The sequence below is a fragment of the Balaenoptera borealis genome (assembly GCF_965194805.1).
Source record: "Balaenoptera borealis genome assembly, chromosome: 16".
NCBI lineage: Eukaryota > Metazoa > Chordata > Mammalia > Artiodactyla > Balaenopteridae > Balaenoptera > Balaenoptera borealis.
In genome coordinates this window covers 80,744,803-80,763,406 of record NC_138872.1, presented here as the reverse complement: position 1 = coordinate 80,763,406, position 18,604 = coordinate 80,744,803, and the positions used below count along the sequence as shown (strand labels likewise).

The 18,604-nt window shown below is 49.0% G+C and overlaps 1 protein-coding gene across 16 annotated transcripts in view; it reads left to right on the top strand.

The window, feature by feature from the left end:
* The window catches only part of CUX1 (cut like homeobox 1), a 368,426-nt gene that overhangs the window by 168,257 nt on the left and 181,565 nt on the right, over positions 1–18,604 (top strand). For all 16 annotated transcript variants that reach the window (XM_082361262.1, XM_082361261.1, XM_082361260.1 and 13 more), the window contains exon 3: positions 3,078–3,125. In XM_082361262.1, the coding sequence (XP_082217388.1) occupies positions 3,078–3,125 (48 nt within the window). The remainder of the gene's footprint in view (positions 1–3,077; positions 3,126–18,604) is intronic.

Here is an 18,604-nt window from a genome sequence, read left to right as displayed (position 1 = left end):
TGTGGTTACTGTGGACCCCGGGGGTACATGACACCTCAGTAACGAATCGCCTTCCTCACAGTCAGCCTTTTGGGAAATCAAACAACAAACTCTATCCATAATCTTGTGTTTGCAGTTTGTGACCTAAGTAGCTCAGTGTGATCATGCTGCCTGCTTGTCCCTTCCTGGGGGAGGCAAGGGGACTGGCCCACCCCCCTCAGAGTCCTGAGGGCTGTTTCCACCTTCACGCCCCCCCCCCCACACACAGAGAATCCCGGCCATGTCACCCCTTCCCGGGGGCACAGTGAGCTCCCTGTGTGTAGACTTCCTGAGTAGTCACCTGCAGCGGCCGAGTTTCTCCCAAAGAAGCCAGGCTTACTCCTCCTGATGGAAACGTAGGCTTTTCTGACCCTGCCTGGGGCCAGCCCGTAATCTTTCCTCCGTCACTCTTCACCCTTGGCAGCCTCTTGCCCCTCACTCTCCCTTTCGGTGTTATATCTTATCCTCTATGTGGCCGAAAAGCACAGTGGGCTAAATGAGATAGTGTATTAGTTTCCTATTGCTGCTGTAACAAACTACCAGACTTGGGTGGCCGAGAACAATAGAAACTTGTCATCTGACAGCGCCAGAGGTCAGAGTCCAGAATGGGTTTTACCGGGCAGAGTTGCGTTCCTGTAGAGGCTCCAGGGGAGAATGGTCTCCTCGCCTCCTCCAGCTTCTCAGGCCGCCTGCAAGCCTTGGCTTGTGCCCTCCGTTGTTCTGACCTCCGCTTCCATCTCACATCCCCTCTGACTCTCACCCCCCTCCTCCCTCTCATCAGGACCGTTGCGATTACATCAGGCCCACCTGGATACTCCAGGGTCATCTCCCCAACTCAAGGTCCCTGACCTAATCACATCTGCCAAGTCCCTTTTACCATGTAACCTAACAGAGTCACAGGTTCTGGGGACGAGGACATGGACATCTTTGGGGGCCGTTACTGTGCTTACCGCAGATAGCCTTATTTATTTAAGAAGAGGCTGGCAAAGAGTTTGATTATTTTTTTGCCATGGAGTTTGGTGTAAAAATGGAGAAAATGACCCAATGGAGGAACAAAAGGACTTCTCCAAGGAAGTCACCTTTAAGGACGCAACCTATCGGAAAATGTATAATCAAAGGGGAGACTATAATTCCTCTTGAGCAGATACTTTCACAGGTTACAATACAAATCAATGTGGGTTAATTATGTTTGGCAAAGAGCTTATGGTACAGCCCTGTCTGTTATGTCACTCTGCAGCGGTGGAGATGTCCTGTGTCTTTGCGTTCCAGTGCCGTGGCCACCAGCCTCACGTGTCTACTGAGTACTTGAAATGTGGCTCCTGCAACTGAGAAGCTGAATTCTTTAATTTAATCAAGTTACATTTGAACATAAAGAGCTGGTGGCAACTGTATACAACCGCATGGGCTGGAACAAGGGATCCTCACCTGGGTCTGTAGGTAGGCGTTAGGAAGCCCTCAGTGAAGTAACTTGCAGAGTTTTCTCCCAGAGGCGAAGGTCGATAGCTGTCCTCAGATTCTTAGAAGGGCTTCCTGGCACCAAAATGTCACAGGCCCCAGTCCAGAGGGAAACCACAAAGAACAGTGGAGCACAGGATACCTGGAGCCGTCGTTCTTCCTAACGCCGCAGAGCCGTGCGCTGTGGTCTCGAGCTGGATTCAGAGCGTGGGATGGAGGCCCCTTTCATTTGGATGCTTGGCTAAAGGAACACAAAAGGCAGTTACCAAAAGAGCAGACGCCAGCGAGCCCGTGTGTACACACAGCTCAGCTCAGGGCCTGAGTAGGCCCAGAGCCAGGGCTATGTAGAGAGCTGCAGCGTTCCAGAGGCAGAGAGGCTAAGGATTCGTGTCCCCGAGCCCTCTCCTTGGCCCCTACAAAAATCCTACCTGTCTCCCCAGCTCAGATGCTGCCTCCCCTGTGACACTGCTCTTCACCTCCTTAACCTCAATTTATCCTTCCTTTTATGTTCTCCCACAGCACAGGGGCTCTTTTTCTGAAATAACGTTTTACTTTCTCCCCATGTTACGGTTGGATTGGTACACCTTTACCAACACAAGTCAGTTTTACTTGGGCGTCTGCATCAGCCTCGGAGCTTCAAAAAAATGTAGATGCTTAGGCCTTGGCCCAGACTTACTGAACCGGGTCTGGCACATAGGGGGCTGGCACATAGGTTACCGGGCTCAGTAAATACCTTATATGCCCCAGCTCTCAGTAAAGGAGATGTTGCCTTATACGAGTCCTTTCAAAGTATTTGAAGTATTTTCTCCGTTACTTCATTTTTTTCCTGTTTTGTAAAAGTTGAGATAGAGTTGACATGTAAGATTGTGTAAGTTTGAGGTGTACAACATGTTGGTTTGTACAACCGTTTATGTATTACAGTATAACGGCCGTAGTAGCATTAGCTCACACCTTTATCACGTCGCATCCTTAGTATTCCTTTTATGCTGAGAACAGTTAAGATCTAATCTCTTAGCAACTTTGAAGTTTATAATACAGTATTGTTGACTGTAATCACTATGTTGTGCATTAGTCAATTACTGCATTTTAAATAAGATAAAATGTTCGCAGGTTCTGAAACGGGTACTGGTGGCTTAGGATAAAATTTCCAGTGACTGTATCAGACATGGATTCAAAATCCATGTACCTCCCATGAATAGTGCCCAAAAGTAGCAGCTAAAATGCAGGATGGTGACCCAAATCCACTTCAGATACAAGCAAACCAAACCTACCTTATAATATTCCTGTGGTATGCTAAGCAAATTGTCTTAGACTGACACCAGCAAAAACTTTAGTCCACAGCATATTCAAAATGAGGTGTATATAACCAGGACTCAGAGAAAATAAAGCTTAGTGGTATTCTTAAGTGAGTTCATTGAAACAATGGGGCACAGTTGGCGTTATTTACGTGTATGAGGGAGGGAAGGGGACAGGAGAGGCACCGGGGTTGCTTTATGTAATGGTAACCAGCACCGCATTCGAAGCTGTTTTTAGGAGACCTTAACGAATGTTTCCTTCTCTTTTCTTCTCCCATGGCTGCTTCCTGACCCACCTTCTCGCCCCAGGATTTGCGCAAGCAGGTAGCGCCGCTGCTGAAGAGCTTCCAAGGGGAGGTAAGCGTTTATGTTTCTTTTGCATCCTGAGCCGCCTTTCTGTTCATCACGCTTTCTTCCTGTTCTCATAAAGTAAGTGCCACTGGCAGAAGGTACTTGCTCGGAGGGAGCCTCCCCGGCCGCACCGACCCATCCACGTGCAGGTGACGGGCTCCTCAAATTGAGGCTTCCACCGATTCCGCGATTAAAGCCCACGTGGGCGGGGAGGCGGGATTCGGGATGTCAGAAGCCGCGGAGGAATCCGGGGAGCAGTGGCCGGCGTATCGCACTTCCCACGGGGGATTGGGCTTGTTCAGACCCCAGCCTCGGAGCCCACAGACCTCCCCGAGCTCGCTGGTCCCCTGAGCTGGCTGGGGGCTGCAGCCACGAAGTCTCCCACGCAGAAAGGATGTGCTCCGTCAGTCTGGTGCCTTCATGCACAGCCGTGGGGGAAAGAGGAACTTCACAGGCAGAAGCCATGAGGAGTGGGTTTGGGCTCAGTATAAGGAACGTTTTCTCATGGATCCTTCCAGAGAAGGGCCAGGCAAGGTGGCAGGCAGGCGGCCGGTCATCTGAGACCTGCGTGCCCTGAATGCTGTTCATCACAGATCACGCGGGCAGTCCGGGTGGGTGACACGCCTGCTCCTTCTCTGCCCTTTGTGTAGACCCTCGGTGAATTTCAGAAAACCAGAAATGATGTTAGTGTCGGGGAATTACTCCCTCTCAGCTTCTCCTGTAGGAGTGACGACCTAGTAATGACAGCGAGGAGAAGGAGCGAGACTGTTTACAAGTCCTCTAAGGAAGCCACGCCGGTGGGATCTTAGAAATTTTGTGTTCCTGCAGCTTCCCAACTCACAGAGAGCGCGGGAGGAGGGGCTGGGTGCGGGGAAGTGAGGGAGTGAGTTGGGGAGTGCCAAGAGGCTGGGATCCTGCCCCCCCCACCCCCCGAGCTCCCAGCGAGAGATCGGGGCTGCCATTTGGCAAACTCTTCAGCACGCGGGTGACAGCAGAAGGTGTGGGATCCAAGGAGGCGGCGGAGGCCAGAGAGGCGATTCCAGGACGGCGAGGGTTGCCTGTGAGGGCAACAGCCGCAGTGAGGCTGGTGATGGCTGCAGATTTGAGAGCAGTGCAGGCGGGGCTCCTCTCTCTGTTTATAATTTCCTGCTGCAGGAAGTGCCCCCCGACCCCGTGCTTGGCTCCCTAAGGCACAGAAGGACATCAGTAGCCCAGGTCTCGGAAGGACTCGAATTGCCCTTTCCTCAGAATTACATCTCCAAACCCTCATTTTCTGAGTAAAGCCATCACCTTACACCCGCCCACATGTGATCTAAGCTCTTCTTCTACCTGTTCAGCAGCTTTTGTGAGACCCATCGGCTTAGTGTTTCTCTGGTTGAAATAGCTCAGGGTGCTGTTTCTGTCGTTTGCTTGTTTTTCATTCTTTCTGAAAAATTTCCAACCTACCTAAAAGTAGAAAGACTGGTGTAACAAACAGCTGAGCACCGTTTACCCAGACTCCTCACCTGTCAACGTTGTGCCACGTTTGCTCCCCTCCCCCCACCCCTTTGCTCAACATTTGGAAGTGAGTTGCAGCTAGCCGGCCACCCCACACCCTCAGCGGCATGGGCATCTCCTAAAATTAAGGGCATTTGCACAGTAACCCCGAGTATCACACCTGGGAAAATAACACGAATTTCATAATATCTGATATTCTATCCAAAATCAAATTTCCCGTTACCCCTAAAATGTGTTTTATAACTGCTCTACATTGCATTTGATGGATATATATATATATTTCTCTTTTCATATAGACACTCTCTCCACCCCCTCACCTTTGTTATTGTTATTGGGGTTTTTTGTGTGTTTTTTTTTTAAAGAATCTAAGCCAGTTGTGTAGACTATTCCACATTCTGTCGGAGCGATAGGTTTACTTCTGGCAATATATATTAAATTTAAAATGCCTGTGAGACATCTAGGCTTCCTATTTGCCTGATTTTATTTTTAAGGCTATTTGAAAAGTAAATATTTTTATAGCACCATTAATATCTACCAAGCTGCTGCTAATTGCTATATTTATGTTAAATAATGTGTGCTTTCCAATAAGCTGATTTGAGCAGAGGGGACTAAATCCTGCTCGTTTCTGAAGACTGAGCTTGCATAGCAGCGGGTAACTGCACGTGGGGACCACGAGTGCAGGGATGACCAGGGGCAGCGTGTCCTGATGCTTAGATGGGGGGGGGGGATCCATTGTTTTTCTAAAAAGCCACCTTCTCTAGTAACCAGAGGCTCATTCTCATACCCATCGCTCACGTGTCTGCTGCTGCAGTTTTATTTATCAGATATAGTCTTTGAGTTCATCCCAATGTGCTTGAGGTCCCCTAGAAGAAAGTACTGTGTTAGTGAAAAGGTAATCTTTGCCTCAGAATTTGTATAGATTTCTTCCTTACTTGAGATCCCCAAAAGAAAAAAACAAAACAAAATAAAAATAAAGTTTTCGGACAGTGAGAAATTCACAGACAGAGGCCTTTAGAGTTCCTGCGAGAAGACTTCTTTATTGTGTGTCATAACGTCACGGGAAACGCTAGCCGGGCCAGGGTGCCATTTACGCCCTTAGGTGTTTTCTCATGGTCCTCGGTGTAAATCCAGACACCCTCCTGCCTGTGGTTTGTGGGGCCCACGTGGTTCAATAACTGCTCACCTCTCTAGGGTCCGCTCACTCCTTCCCTCCTGTCCCAGCATACACGGCCATCCTGAGTCTCTGCCAGGCCCTGTGCACTGGGCGTCCTCACTGGCCCCCAGGCCTTTGCACGGCTGACCTGCTTCCTGAAACGTTCCTCTTCCTTCCTCTTTACCTGGCTCATTTCCTCAAGGAAGGTCTTCCCTGAGCCCCAAAATAATGGGCCAGGTACACCCCATCGTGTGCTCCGAGCTACTTGTGACACATTTGTCATCATACCTGAGAGCCACCTGTCACTTTGTCTCGGTTCTCCTTTCGTCTGTAAAATGTGTGAAGGCAGCCACTGTATGTTGTCCTATTGGCCATTGTGTTCCCAGCACCCGACGCAGCAAGTGAGAAGCAAAAAGTATTCGGGCTCTCAAAGCGGTTATTGATAAATGATGGGACGGCCAGGTTCCCCCGGGGGCAGTTTTTAAAGCACTTTGCCTCTCTCCTTTCTTCAGGATCTGTTGTTGTTCATAATGTGAGAGGGACCCTGGAAGGTATGCTCAGGAAATACCTTTAGAAGAAACTAGTAAATAACGATTTGTTGTCCTTGATTGAAAGGTTTGGGATCATACAGTCATAATGGTTATTCATAATTGTTATAGCAAAGTCATCAAGTTTAACTCTTACACCCAGCCAGCTGATTGGCGAGGCGGAGGTGGGGAGGGTCAGTCCAATTTAAGGCTTATTTTAGTCCAGTAATCAGGCAGTCCCTTCAGTGAAGTGACAGTCACACTCTCTAGGAAAACGCTAAGTCTTCCAAATTGCCTCCCCCGCTCCTAGCTCCTCTCCCTGAGAAGGGTCCTCGTACAGAGGTTGAGGGGGTGAAGAGTTGGCTTAGGCCCTACTTCTCTTGGCTGTAGGGGAGCTGCATACTTAACGCAAGTGTCCTCAGGGAGGAAAATCCTCTTAAGAAATAACTTAGTTGCTTATATTAGAGGGGAAATAAACGACTAAAAATCCATGAGCTTAGCATCCAGCTTAAAAAGTTATAGAAGTATGATGGAATAAGCTCGAAGAAAAGAGGAAGAAGTAAATAAAAAATGCAGTAATAATATATAAATTAAAATGAATGAAAAAGAAAAGAAAGACCCAAGAAAGAAACAGCCCAAAAGTTGGTTCTTTGAAAAAACTACTACAGTAGACAAACCACCTTCCTAAATCAAGGGTAAAAAAGGTTAGGAAGGAAAACAGGATGACTTTGCAGCTGCAGTAGAGATTAAAAAGATAGTAAGGGAATATTATAATCAATTTTATGCCAATAAATTTTAAAACCCAGGCAAAATGGACAAATTTCTGGTACGCTCTGATGTACCAAAGCTGATCAAAGAAGATGTAGAAAACCTGAATAGCCTTATAACTATTGCAGAAATATTTCCACAAGGTCTAGACAGTTTTATGGGAGAGTCCTATCAATCATTCATGAAACAGATAGTCCTCTTCTTTTGCAAATTGGGAAAACTTCTTTTCCTTCAGAAAACAGAAAAAGAGAACACTTCCTAACTCATTTTATGAAGCTAGTGTAACCTTCATACCAAAACCAGACAAGAACAGTATAAGAAAAGAAAAAGTCTGTCTTGTTTATGAATAGGTACGCAGAAGTCTTTAAAAAGGTATCAATAAATTGACTCCATCAAGCTCCATGTATCCCAAGAATGCTGTGTGGTTTAACAGAAAAAATTAGTTAATGCAAGTTAGTAATCATTCTCAGATTAAAAAGGAAAAATCTCAAAAGTTACAGGAAGAGAATTTGGTAAATTTCAACATTCATTCACGATTTAAAAAAAAAAAAAAAAAAAAACTACCAGCAAACCAGGAATAGAGGGGAAATTTGTTAACCTGGGAAAAGGTATTTATCAAAAACCTGCATCAGTCATCATATTCAGTGATGTTAAAAACATTCCCTATAAAATCAGGAACAAGACAAAAATGCCTACTGTTGCCACTTTTATTTAACATTGTACTGGAAGTCTTAGAAGACTAGTCTTCATGGAAGACTAGAAAAAGAAATAAAGTACAAGTATTAGAGCAGAAGAAATAAAACTGTCATTTTTCAAGTGAGCCTCGATTATTTAACAAGGTTACTAGATACAAAATCAATATAAAAAAGTAATTGCATATCTCTACATCAATAGCAAACTGAAAAAGGATACCACTGCAGATAACAACAATAAAATAAAGGATACCTAGAAGTAAATATGACAACACATAGGAACTCTTTCTGGAGAAAAGTATAACATTCTTATTGAACAATATTAAAGAAGAGTTAAATGGAGAAAGTCAAGGTATTCAAGGAAAGAAATTCCCACTACTGTATTATTAAAGACATCAATTTTCCCCAAATTGATGATAGAGTGAGTCATTGTAGTTTCAATCAAAATTCTAACAGTGTTTTTCATGAAACTTGAAAAGCTGATTCCAGAATTTATATTCAAGAGCAAATGGTCAATAATGACAAAGATAATAGTAAATAAGAATACGAGAGAATTTGCCCAACCAGATTATCAAAGCTACAGTAATTGGCACAGGGACAGATAAATACACCAGTGGGACGTAGTAAAGAAATCAGGAACTGACCTGTGCATATACAGAAGCCAAATATATTGCAAACATGGCGTTGCAGATCAGTGAGGAAAGGGTGGACTTTTCAATAAATGGTCTCCTGACCATTGGTTATCCTTATGGAATTAAATGAAATTAGATCCCTACCTCACACCATATGCAAACACAAATTACAGGTAAAGACTTAAGGTAAAACTTTAAACCTTTTAGAAGAAAATGCAGAATATGATGACTTTGGGTTGGGTAGGATTTCTTAAACAGGAAACCATAAAGGAAGACATTGTTACATTCAGCTACATTAAAATTTTAAAGTAAAAGCTTTCTTTTTCTCATGGAAAGACAGCCTAAATGAAGTGAAAGGTAAGCTCAGTGCTGCTAGCTCAGTTTCACCTTTATGAACTAGGAAAGGGCGCCACCTCCCTCAAGACATTTTCCTTATCTGTTGGAAACTTATCATAATAAAGATTCAAACCTATCTGAACGTTTTTCATAATAAAGATCAAATGCCCCTGATGTGAATGTTGCCCCCTTGGGCCATACTGTGAACCCATCATACATGGGGTATCCTTGGCCACAGCTCACAAACCGGGAGGAGGTAGTTGCCACACACATAGCCGACAAAGGATTAGTATTCAGGAAATTTTTTTTTTTAGCTTTTACCTATTAATAAGAAAAAAACAAACATCCCAGTAGGAAAATGGGCAAAACCATGAACAGCATTCTCAGAAGAGAAAATCAGAATGGTCAGTACACATATGAAGAGATGCTCAACCATATAATCAAGGAAACGCAAATTAAAATAATCTAAATGCACCTTATGCATATCTACCAGGCTGGCCAAAATTCAAAAGTCAAGATAAGAGCATAAACGGGTGCAACCTTTTTGAAAACCTATCTGGCATCAGATTCTCCAGCTGAAGAAGTACATATACTTTGACAGAGCATTTCCACTCCCAGACATACACCCTAAATAAACTTAAACATGGGCCCCAGGAAACAAGGTCAAGAATATTTGCAAATGGTAAACAAGTGGAAACAACCCGCTTTCCATCAGCAGTAGGAAGAATAAGTAAAGAATGATGTAGTCATACGGTGGAGTACAACACAGCAGGGGAAAGTGAATGAAATGCCAAATGGTGCAATACTGAGCTGATACTGTTTAAGGATACATTTGTATTATTATATAATAGAACCATAACGGAAAGGTTAAACAGGAAATCCAGAACAGAGGTTGCCGCATATAGGCACAAAGGTGGTTTCAAAGGTCATGGGAATGTTGTCACTCACAGGTGTTCATTTTGTTATTTGTAATTTACGTACTCTTTTGTAAGTATGAACTACTTCTTTCCAAAAGAGAGAATCGTGCTTACAAGGCAGTAGCTACATAATTCTATTTTCGCATGTCAGAAGCTGAGTATTATTTTCTCCCATCTCTTTGCATTTTTCTTCTGTGATAAAGCACATTTGTGAAGCTGTTCAAAATGGCATTTGTGGGACAGTTAACAAGCGCTGTGCTCAGTGCTTTTCAGGCATGTGCTGACCGGTCTCCGCCATCCCGGAAAGGAGCCGCTGCTTTGACCTTCCTGCCAGCAGATCTCCAAAGCTGTATCCATCTCTCCTGTTGGCTCCCACTGTGGGAGGACGTGCCCCTTCCTCAAACACTGGTTTCCCCACCCCCACACACCGGGGCTTGAAGCCCAGCTCCTGCTTTCTCAGGAACCACAGTCCTGCAGGGACCCCCTCCTGTGTCTTCAGTCTCTGCTAGTTTCTGGAGTGTTCTCAGCAGCATTCCTACAAGTGGTAGCATGTGCCATCTCGTGAGGTAGGGAGGGAGACAGACTCCTTTCTCCCCCAGCCGCTTGGCCAAGCTTCTCCAAAGAGCCGTCCATCCTGTGCATATACCCACCCCTGTCTGGCATCCACCCCGCTCTTCCTTGACCCTTTAAGTCCTCAGCTCTCTTACCGCAGTGACATTCAGCCCACCTGACCCCCTCTTGATAACCTCTTCTTTTGACATCCCGTCATGCTGTGCCCGCTGAGGTTTCTGTTCACTTCTCTGCCTGTTGAGTTTTAGTCTCCTTGGGCTGTTCCTCCTTTTCCCTTCAGACCTCTGAAGAACGGCCTCCTGTGCTGTATCATCTCTCAGGATCTGCCTGCGGAAAACTCAGGTTTCTCTCTCTAACTTGGTCTTCTCTTTGGAGTCCCAGCTCCTTCGAGAATGCCTGTGTGACATGTCCTCGCCGTTTTCCGCAGGAAAAGACTTCTTAACCCACAACCCACCTCCCCTTCTCCGGCTTCCGTGCCTGCTGAAATTCCCTCCTCCTCCGACCCTTACCTTCTTGGGCATAACGCCCCAGGTGGCCTGGCCGCCTCAGCTGGAAATCCGGGACGCCTCCTCTCTCCCATGCCCCCACCTCCTCCATCCCACCTCCAAAGTGCACCATCGCCGTCTCCCACATGCTTGTCCAGTGCCGTGTCGTGTGTCACCGAGACCAGTGGTTCCCTAACTGGTCTCTGTTCCCGCTCTTACCCACCCTACCCCCCCCCTCCTCTATGCGTCAGCAAGGATTGGGTCCTTCCTTGCTTCCAGGGCCTCCCCAGTGCCCTGGGCCTTCGGGGTGCCCTGGCCTGGCCGCTGCCTGCCTCCCAGCCCCAGCTGTCCCCCCAACCCCCCGACCGGCCCTCTCCTACTCATCCTGTAGGGCTCGCCTCAGGTGTCGCCCCTCACAGAGGTCTCCTCTGACGGTCAGTCCAAACTGAGGCCCCTTTATTTCTCTTGTAGCAAGTTGTTCCGTTCCGAGTGCCTTCCGCTGTGCATGTGAGTTTTCACGTCCGCCACTCTCTAGATTTTCCGTCTGTGTTGGCCTCCGCTCTACACCTAGACCTGGCCCCAGTGAGCATGCGGCAGGTGCCCATTGGCTGGGTGGGCGGAAGCAGCATCCTCATTTCGCAGATGAGGAGACTAAGCCCAGAGCAGGGAAGTAAGGCACCCATCGTCACATGGGTGATAACGGCGGGCCTGGGCCGTCTGGCCTCCCAGACCGTGTTCTCCAGTGATGGTGCTTGGGGAGTGGGGAGATGGCGCCCTCTGGCCCTCCGTCCTCTCAGTCAACTCCCTGGTCTTTGATGAGGACAGTTGATGTCCATTTAGTGTAAAGCGCTCGGCAAACACAACTTCAGGCTCCCTCCCCTTCCAACCAGCCCCTCCTGTATCAGATCTGGTGCTGCATGCCTGGTCCCCGTGGACACAAATATCCATAACTGTGTGCAGACCCTTTGGTGCAACCCAACCTGTGCCTCTTGGAGGAGTGGGGTGCGTGTTAACTGATGTCACAGTGTCACCTGCTGACATGGCCCACGGGAGGGACCAAGCCATCATTTGGGACTTTCCTTTATACTGAAGGTCCACTGTATACATAGCACCAATGGTATTCAGAGCCTCAGTCTGGCTGTGTGAAACCCCACATGGGCTCTGATGCTGGGTTTTACTCTCCCTGTTCATTTCTTCATTCAGTAAAACCCCCGAGAGCCGACTGTGTGCAGCTCTGGGCCAAATAGGAGCTGAGGACGCAGCCGTGGATACAGTTGACAGGCGCCTGTGTCCTAGTGAGGGGACACAGGAGTGATGTCAGATGGTGACAGTGCTGTGAGGGAAGTGATAGGAACGGAGACGTGCAGGGGGGGCGGGGCGGCTCCTCCAGAGACGGTCCTCGTGGGAGGTGACGTTGGGGGGAGACCTGCGTGATGAGAAGGACCAGCCAAGCACGGAGCTGGGAGGGTGTCGGGCAGAGCGGGGAGGTGCCAAGGCCCCGAGGAGGGGCAGTGCTCGGGAGGAGTGGGGACCGGAAAGGAGGCCGGGGGGGTCGGGGGGTGCTGGGCCGAGGGAGCGAGGAAGCCAGGCCAGAGCAGCCAGCGGGGGACGGGTGGGCGGGGGTCTCACGGGCCACGAGACGGGAAACTGCCTTGAAAGGCTCTCGTCCAAAGACGCCTGAGTGCGGTGTAAAGCAAAGGACCGTGCACGCTTGCAGGTCCGTCTGATAGATCTAATAAAAAAATAGATGAAATGGATTGAGTTGGGTAAATAGTCCATGAATTAGTTAAAAGCAACTGAGTTTCCAGGGTGCCCTGTGGCCTGGGTCTGTTGTCCTGTCACATATTTATGCGTTCAGATCTAAAGGCCATGGCTAAATAAAGCCAGGAGGTCCGAGTGCTTTACTCCCAAGAACATTTCGCAGGGGGCTAGAGGCGCTGGGCGCTGGCCCGGGCGCTGCCGCTCCGTCTGCTGTGAACTCGGGCGGCTCCTGGGCCTCTTTCTGTCTGACTTGGCGCATCTGTAAAGTGAGTGGGTGAGCGAGGGCGTCGGCAGGGAGCCCCGTGGCTCTGAAGTCCCGTGTGACTCAGTGGCCTGGTACGTGGGTTGACTATCAGCAGCAGAACAGAAGAGGGGACATTTTCCAGCAATTATATCTGTTCCTTGAAGGAGCGGTCATTCAAGGTAGCGAGTTTCCCGTTACTGGGAGTGTTCAGACAAAGGCCAGGGGACCACCTGTCGGGGATGTTTTCAGCTCCTACCCAGTCTGCAAGGCCCAACCCAAACTTTGGAGCCTCCGAGTCATCTCAGAATACCCTCGCCAGAAACAGACCCTTCCCCTCCTCATCTCTCGTGGGGCTTCGTTTGTATCTGTCTTGTGATTTTTGAGCCTGGAGACACTGTCTTTATTTTCTAGTTACTGGAACACAGTTTAGCCCTATACTAAGCCTTATGCTTCTGAAATCTAGATGATAGGGAGTGTGTGTGTTACACATGCACACACACACGCACTTATGTCCCCATCATACCTGTACTTAGCAAGTACCACATTAAGTGTTGTGGGCAGGCTGGTAGTCGAGAAAATTGGACCAGACAGGTGGGTCCCAAAGCTCGTCCCCGGATAGCCCAACCGGCTGCCTGAGTATCACCCACATGTTTCCAGAAATACAGCTCCCCAAGCTCCTCCCTCCAAGGTTCTGATTCAGCAGACTGGGGAGGGGACCTAAGAATCTGTCCTTTTACAAAGTCCCCACTGATTCTCATGCGTGGCTGATTGTAGGACCCACGGGCTAGGCTCCCCCCAAGGGCAGTTCCTCTAGGTCAAGTTCTGGGTCTCAGCGCCCGCTCAAGCACCCTTGATCCCTGTGTCAGGAGCTCCGTGATTTCTCTTTAAAATGTATTTCCAGGCGTCATGTCCTTGGCTTCTGCTCCGGCCAGGCTGGTCTATTTACCGTCACCAAACATGCCTTGTGGTTTCCTGCCTCTGCCCTTTTCCTAAAGTCACAGCCTCCGTTATTATAACCTTTTGCTCTTCCTCACCTATAAAAATCATTTCCATCCGTTAAGACCGAGCTACAAGTCTGCCTCCTTCGTTCCTTTTGCAGACCATCTCAGCCTGCTGCTCACTTTTTCCTTTCAAGGGCCTGCGTCTTCTCCCCGACTGTGTATCTCCCTCTTTGCCTGACCGAGCTGGGTGAGGGAGGTATTCTCAGCTGAAGTTTCCTCCCTCTTACCTTCTCCTCATTAGCAAGGACTCACTGAGTCCTGTGTTTGAGGCTCTGCACCAGGTTCCTAGTGACCCACAAGAAAAATAAGGTGGCCTCCCCTCCCTGGGGCCTCAAAGGCATCTGCCAATTTGAGCCCAGTGTCCCCCCTTTTTTTTTTTAATTTTTATTTTATATTGGAGTATAGTTGATTAACAGTGTTGTCTTAGGACTTCCCTGGTGGTGCAGTGGTTAGGAATCTGCCTGCCAATGCAGGGGACACGGGTTCGAGCCCTGGTCTGGGAAGATCCCACATGCCGCGGAGCAACTAAGCCCGTGCGCCACAACTACTGAGCCTGTGCTCTAGAGCCCGCGAGCCACAACTACTGAGCCCATGCGCCACAACTACTGAAGCCCACACACCTAGAGCCCGTGCTCCGCGACAAGAGAAGCCACCACAATGAGAAGCCCGCGCACCACAACGAAGAGTAGCCCCTGCTCACCACAACTAGAGAAAACCCGCACGCACCAATGAAGACCCAATGCAGCCAAAAATAAAATAAATAAAATTTATTCACAAAACAAAACAAAACAATGTTGTCTTAGTTTCAGATGTACAGCAAAGTGATTCAGTTATACATGTATCTATTCTTTTTCAAATTCTTTTCCCATTTAAGCTATTACAGAATACTGAGCAGAGTTCCCTGTGCTATACAGTAGGTCCTTGCTGGTTATCTATTTTAAATATAGCAGTGTGTACATGTCAGTCCCAAACTCCCAATCCGTCCTTCCCCCTGGTAACCGTAAGTTTGTTCTCTAAGTCTGTGAGTCTGTTTCTGTTTTGTAAATAAGTTCATTTGACAGGTGAGCACAGGGCGGGCCAGGCACCCTGAGGACACGGCAGGCTCTGGCTGGAGGTCAGGGGAGGCTGCCGTCCTGACCCGTTTCCAGGGGAACTTCCTTCTCAGCCAACACGGCCATCTTCAGACTCTTGGGCCTTTTTACGCGCCTGGTAGTCAGGGTGACTGTGGTGGCAGTGGTGACGGTCGTGGCAGTGACGACGACCGTGTGTTTTAATTCTCTTCCTCCGAAACCCAGCGGCCTGGTGACTGCAGCGTCTTCCTGTAGGCCCTCTCCATGATGGCTCAATTAGGGGAGCAGTAGGGCTGTGGTTCAATATTCAGGCCAGCTTCCTAATTGAAAACACATTTTCTCCTGCAAAGCTGCAGCTGGTTTGGTTCTGCTCATGCAGAAAAGGATATAACCTTGCATAACATAGGAAATGAACGGTTGAGAGAGAAGCCAAATTCAATTTCAGTCAGATACGTTGAGGCTAAGCCCGTGATCTAGGGAAGCCGGTGAGCGAGCCGAGCGCACGTGCAGGGGGTGCGTTCAGCAGCCCATTCATCACGGCCGCCCGCCCGGTGCTGCGTCCGCCGCCGCCGCCTGCGCCACCGCGCCCGCCGCGCCTGGGCCGCGGCTGGACCGCAGCCAAGCACTCCAGAAGTTAACCTCTTAAAGACCTGGAGCTGCTTTCTGTTGAATAAATGTAATTTTGTGGTCAGAAATAAATGCTTGTGATGGAGCCGGAGCTTTGAAAACAACAGCCCGCCAAAGCTATTACAAATTGCTCCGCGCCGGGGAAGCCAACAGCATACATGAAGATTCCGAGGGTACGGCAAATTGATTTCGGCCCAGAGCTCTGCAGCTCTTCAATAAAAGTCCTATTAAGCCATTGTATGTAATGAACAATCCAGAGCAAATCTAATATTTTCAGCAGATAATTATTTTTAACATCCTCTCGGTAACCGTCGGCAGAGTTCGTGGATGTTTACAGCGCACAGCCGCGCGCGGCAGGCCCTCCCCGGCCTTCCTTGGCTTCTCTGCCGGAGGACCCGCGTCAAGTGCCCTTGGACGTGGTGCTCCCTGAGGGTCCAACGGCAGACCCTGCTCCGGAACAAGGCCACGGAGGGCTCCGGGCTGCTCTCCCAGGGCCTGGCGCCCAGTAGGTGCCTGGGAAATGTTTGTTGAAATGAGCTGAGTTGCAATGCAGAAAAGGGAGCTCAGAGAGCCCTAGAATAAATTAGTAAAAAGATACGTTGGCAAAGCTGACTCAGAACCTGAGGCTCTAGAGATCAGAGGGTCACAGGTAATTAATTCGAGGTCCCACGTGACAGGGGGACTGGTGCCAGTGCCCAGAGGAGCCCCAGGACTTGCCCAATTGTACTTACATTCCCTGACAGCTCGGGAAAGAGGGTCTGTATCAGGGAACCCACACTGATGGAGCCACCAAAGTGATCTTGTAGCCAGCTGGGTGGGGGTCACTTCGGCAAGGGCCACCACACGCTCCTGGACTGTTCCACTGCTCTGTTTGTGGCCAGGCTGTGACCCTGGTCATGCTGAATTATGTCATTCTCCCAGACCATGAGCTTCTGGAGGACAGGGTCTACTCATTCATTCTTTCATTCAGTGAGTGTTTACTGAACATCTACTGTGTGCCAGACTAGACCCGAGCTAGACCCTAATATGTGGTTTTAGGTAATTAACTCAGATGCGGCTTTCATGGAGCTTAAGAGTTGAGCAGGATGTGTATCCCCACATGGCACAGTGCTTGGCGCATAGTAGGCCCTCCGGAAACGATGGATGGTTGGGAATGGGTGGATGAATGGCTGGATGGAGGGATGGGCAGGCATGTAGATGGGTGCGCAGGTAGATGGATGGATGGATGAATGGATGGGCATGTAGATGGTTGGGTAGGGGTAGGTGGATGGATCAGGGTGAATGGCTGGTTCGATGGATAGATGGAAGGATGGTTGGATGGATGTATGGATGACTTGACAAGTAGGTGGATGGGCAGGGAGGTGGATTGGTGGATGGATGGGGATGGATGAATGGCAGGTTGAATGGATGGGTAGATGGAGAGTTAACACCCCTGGTGTATAAATCAAAAGCAATCTCTATTGATTAAAAAAAGGCTCAATTCTGTGTGTTTACATTCCCAGCCCCATTCAGGAAATCATGTGATACCAGGAGGCAGTTGTGATATGAAGGTTACAAGCACTGGACCTAGAGTTATAAGGCCTAGGTTTGAGGCCTGACTTGCCAGTGACCTTGACCTTCACCAAGTCAGCTGATCTCTCTCAGTGCCTGTTTCCTCATATAATAAATGTGAAGAATTGGGGGCAATAGATTCGAATGAGGATTAGAAGTAGTATTTGTCTGTGAGAATAGACTGACTCTAATAGCTTTTTTCCTGGACTAAAATTATCCTGCTTGTAACACTCAGTCATATAGTATTTATTTGAATACTGTGGAATTTAAATTATTAGGGTATTTTATTTTCTGCAGATCTCCCTCCCCTTGGAAAAACTCAATCTGGATGTTAATTAGGTTTTACTAATGCTCCATCAATTTAATGCAGTAATTCCTTAAATGAAACTGACACCAAGGACCAGATGGTCGAAAGAAGGACTGTGAACCTGTGTGCGTGACTTGGGGCGGGGGAGCACGGGGACACTGATGATAGCCCAGGGAAGTTCTGTTGCTTAAACGTGGATTATTCCACGTCCCACTTCTCCCAAATCTTCAGACTGTGCCGCTGCTTGCTTTGCCAATAATTATTTGCGTAGCATTTTGCTTCTACCGATCACCATTTCCATGATCTCACGAAGCCTTCCCCCGACCCCACCCTGTTCAGGGGACATTATCGCCAAGCAGAGTGAGCGGGTGGGAGGGCCGTAGTGTGAGGAGTGGAGCGGGTGCCCGGAGGGAAGTCTGTGCCCCCAGCTCCAGGCTCTCGGCTCTCCTGGCCTCTTGCCGTCTCCCGGTCCCGTCCTGGGATCATGTGCTTGTGATCCTCAGGGAGCCCCTCCAGCTCCTGGTTCAGATCCCACCCTGCCCGCTACTACCCTGGGGCCCTCAAGCCCCCATTCATCGTCAGGCCTGAGACCGCAGGTGTTTGGGGACGTGGGAGGGCAAGTGTGGGACGCGGGGCCGGGCATTGTCCCAGGGCAAACCTCTGAGCGAGTGTTCTCTTGAAAAGCAGCAGACGGGCATCACTGCCCTGGGAGCAGTCGTGCCCCGTGGGACACGCAGGGCTCAGAGGCACAGCTGCGAGCACCTCCTGGCGTTCGCATCCGGGGCTGCCCTGTGCGCCAGCACCTCTAGGGGTGTGGCAGCCGACTCGGGGTACTGGACACACGCACTGCTCCTTCCTGCTCCCCCCGGCTTCTCTCCTGTGTGCCCACCTGCCCCTCTGGCACCTCCTCTCCAAGGAGACAGCTTAGAGTAGCAGAGAACACCACACAGACACGTCCCAGATTTTGAAATTAGACAGATCTGGATGTGAGTCCTGACATCATCTTTTACCAGGGTGACCTTGAATGAGTCATTTTAGCTTCTCCGTGTCTCACCCTTAGAATGGAAAATCCGCCCTGCAGAGCAGAGACGGTACGTGTATGTGTATGTATTTAAAGATCATGACGTAAAGCAGGGCTGGAAAAGTGGAAGTTCTAGTTATTGATCATAGAATCTTCCAGTTCCTTCGCCCTCTTAAATTCCCCCGGGAATCAGCCCCAGCTCTCGGGGCCTCTCACCGCATGACTGCCCCATCCCTGGTGAGGTTTTCCTCTTTCCTGGGCTGTGCTGCCACCTGCCAAGGTCTCCCTGCCTCCTGGGGCGTGGCCTTCCCGTCCAGAGCAAGCTC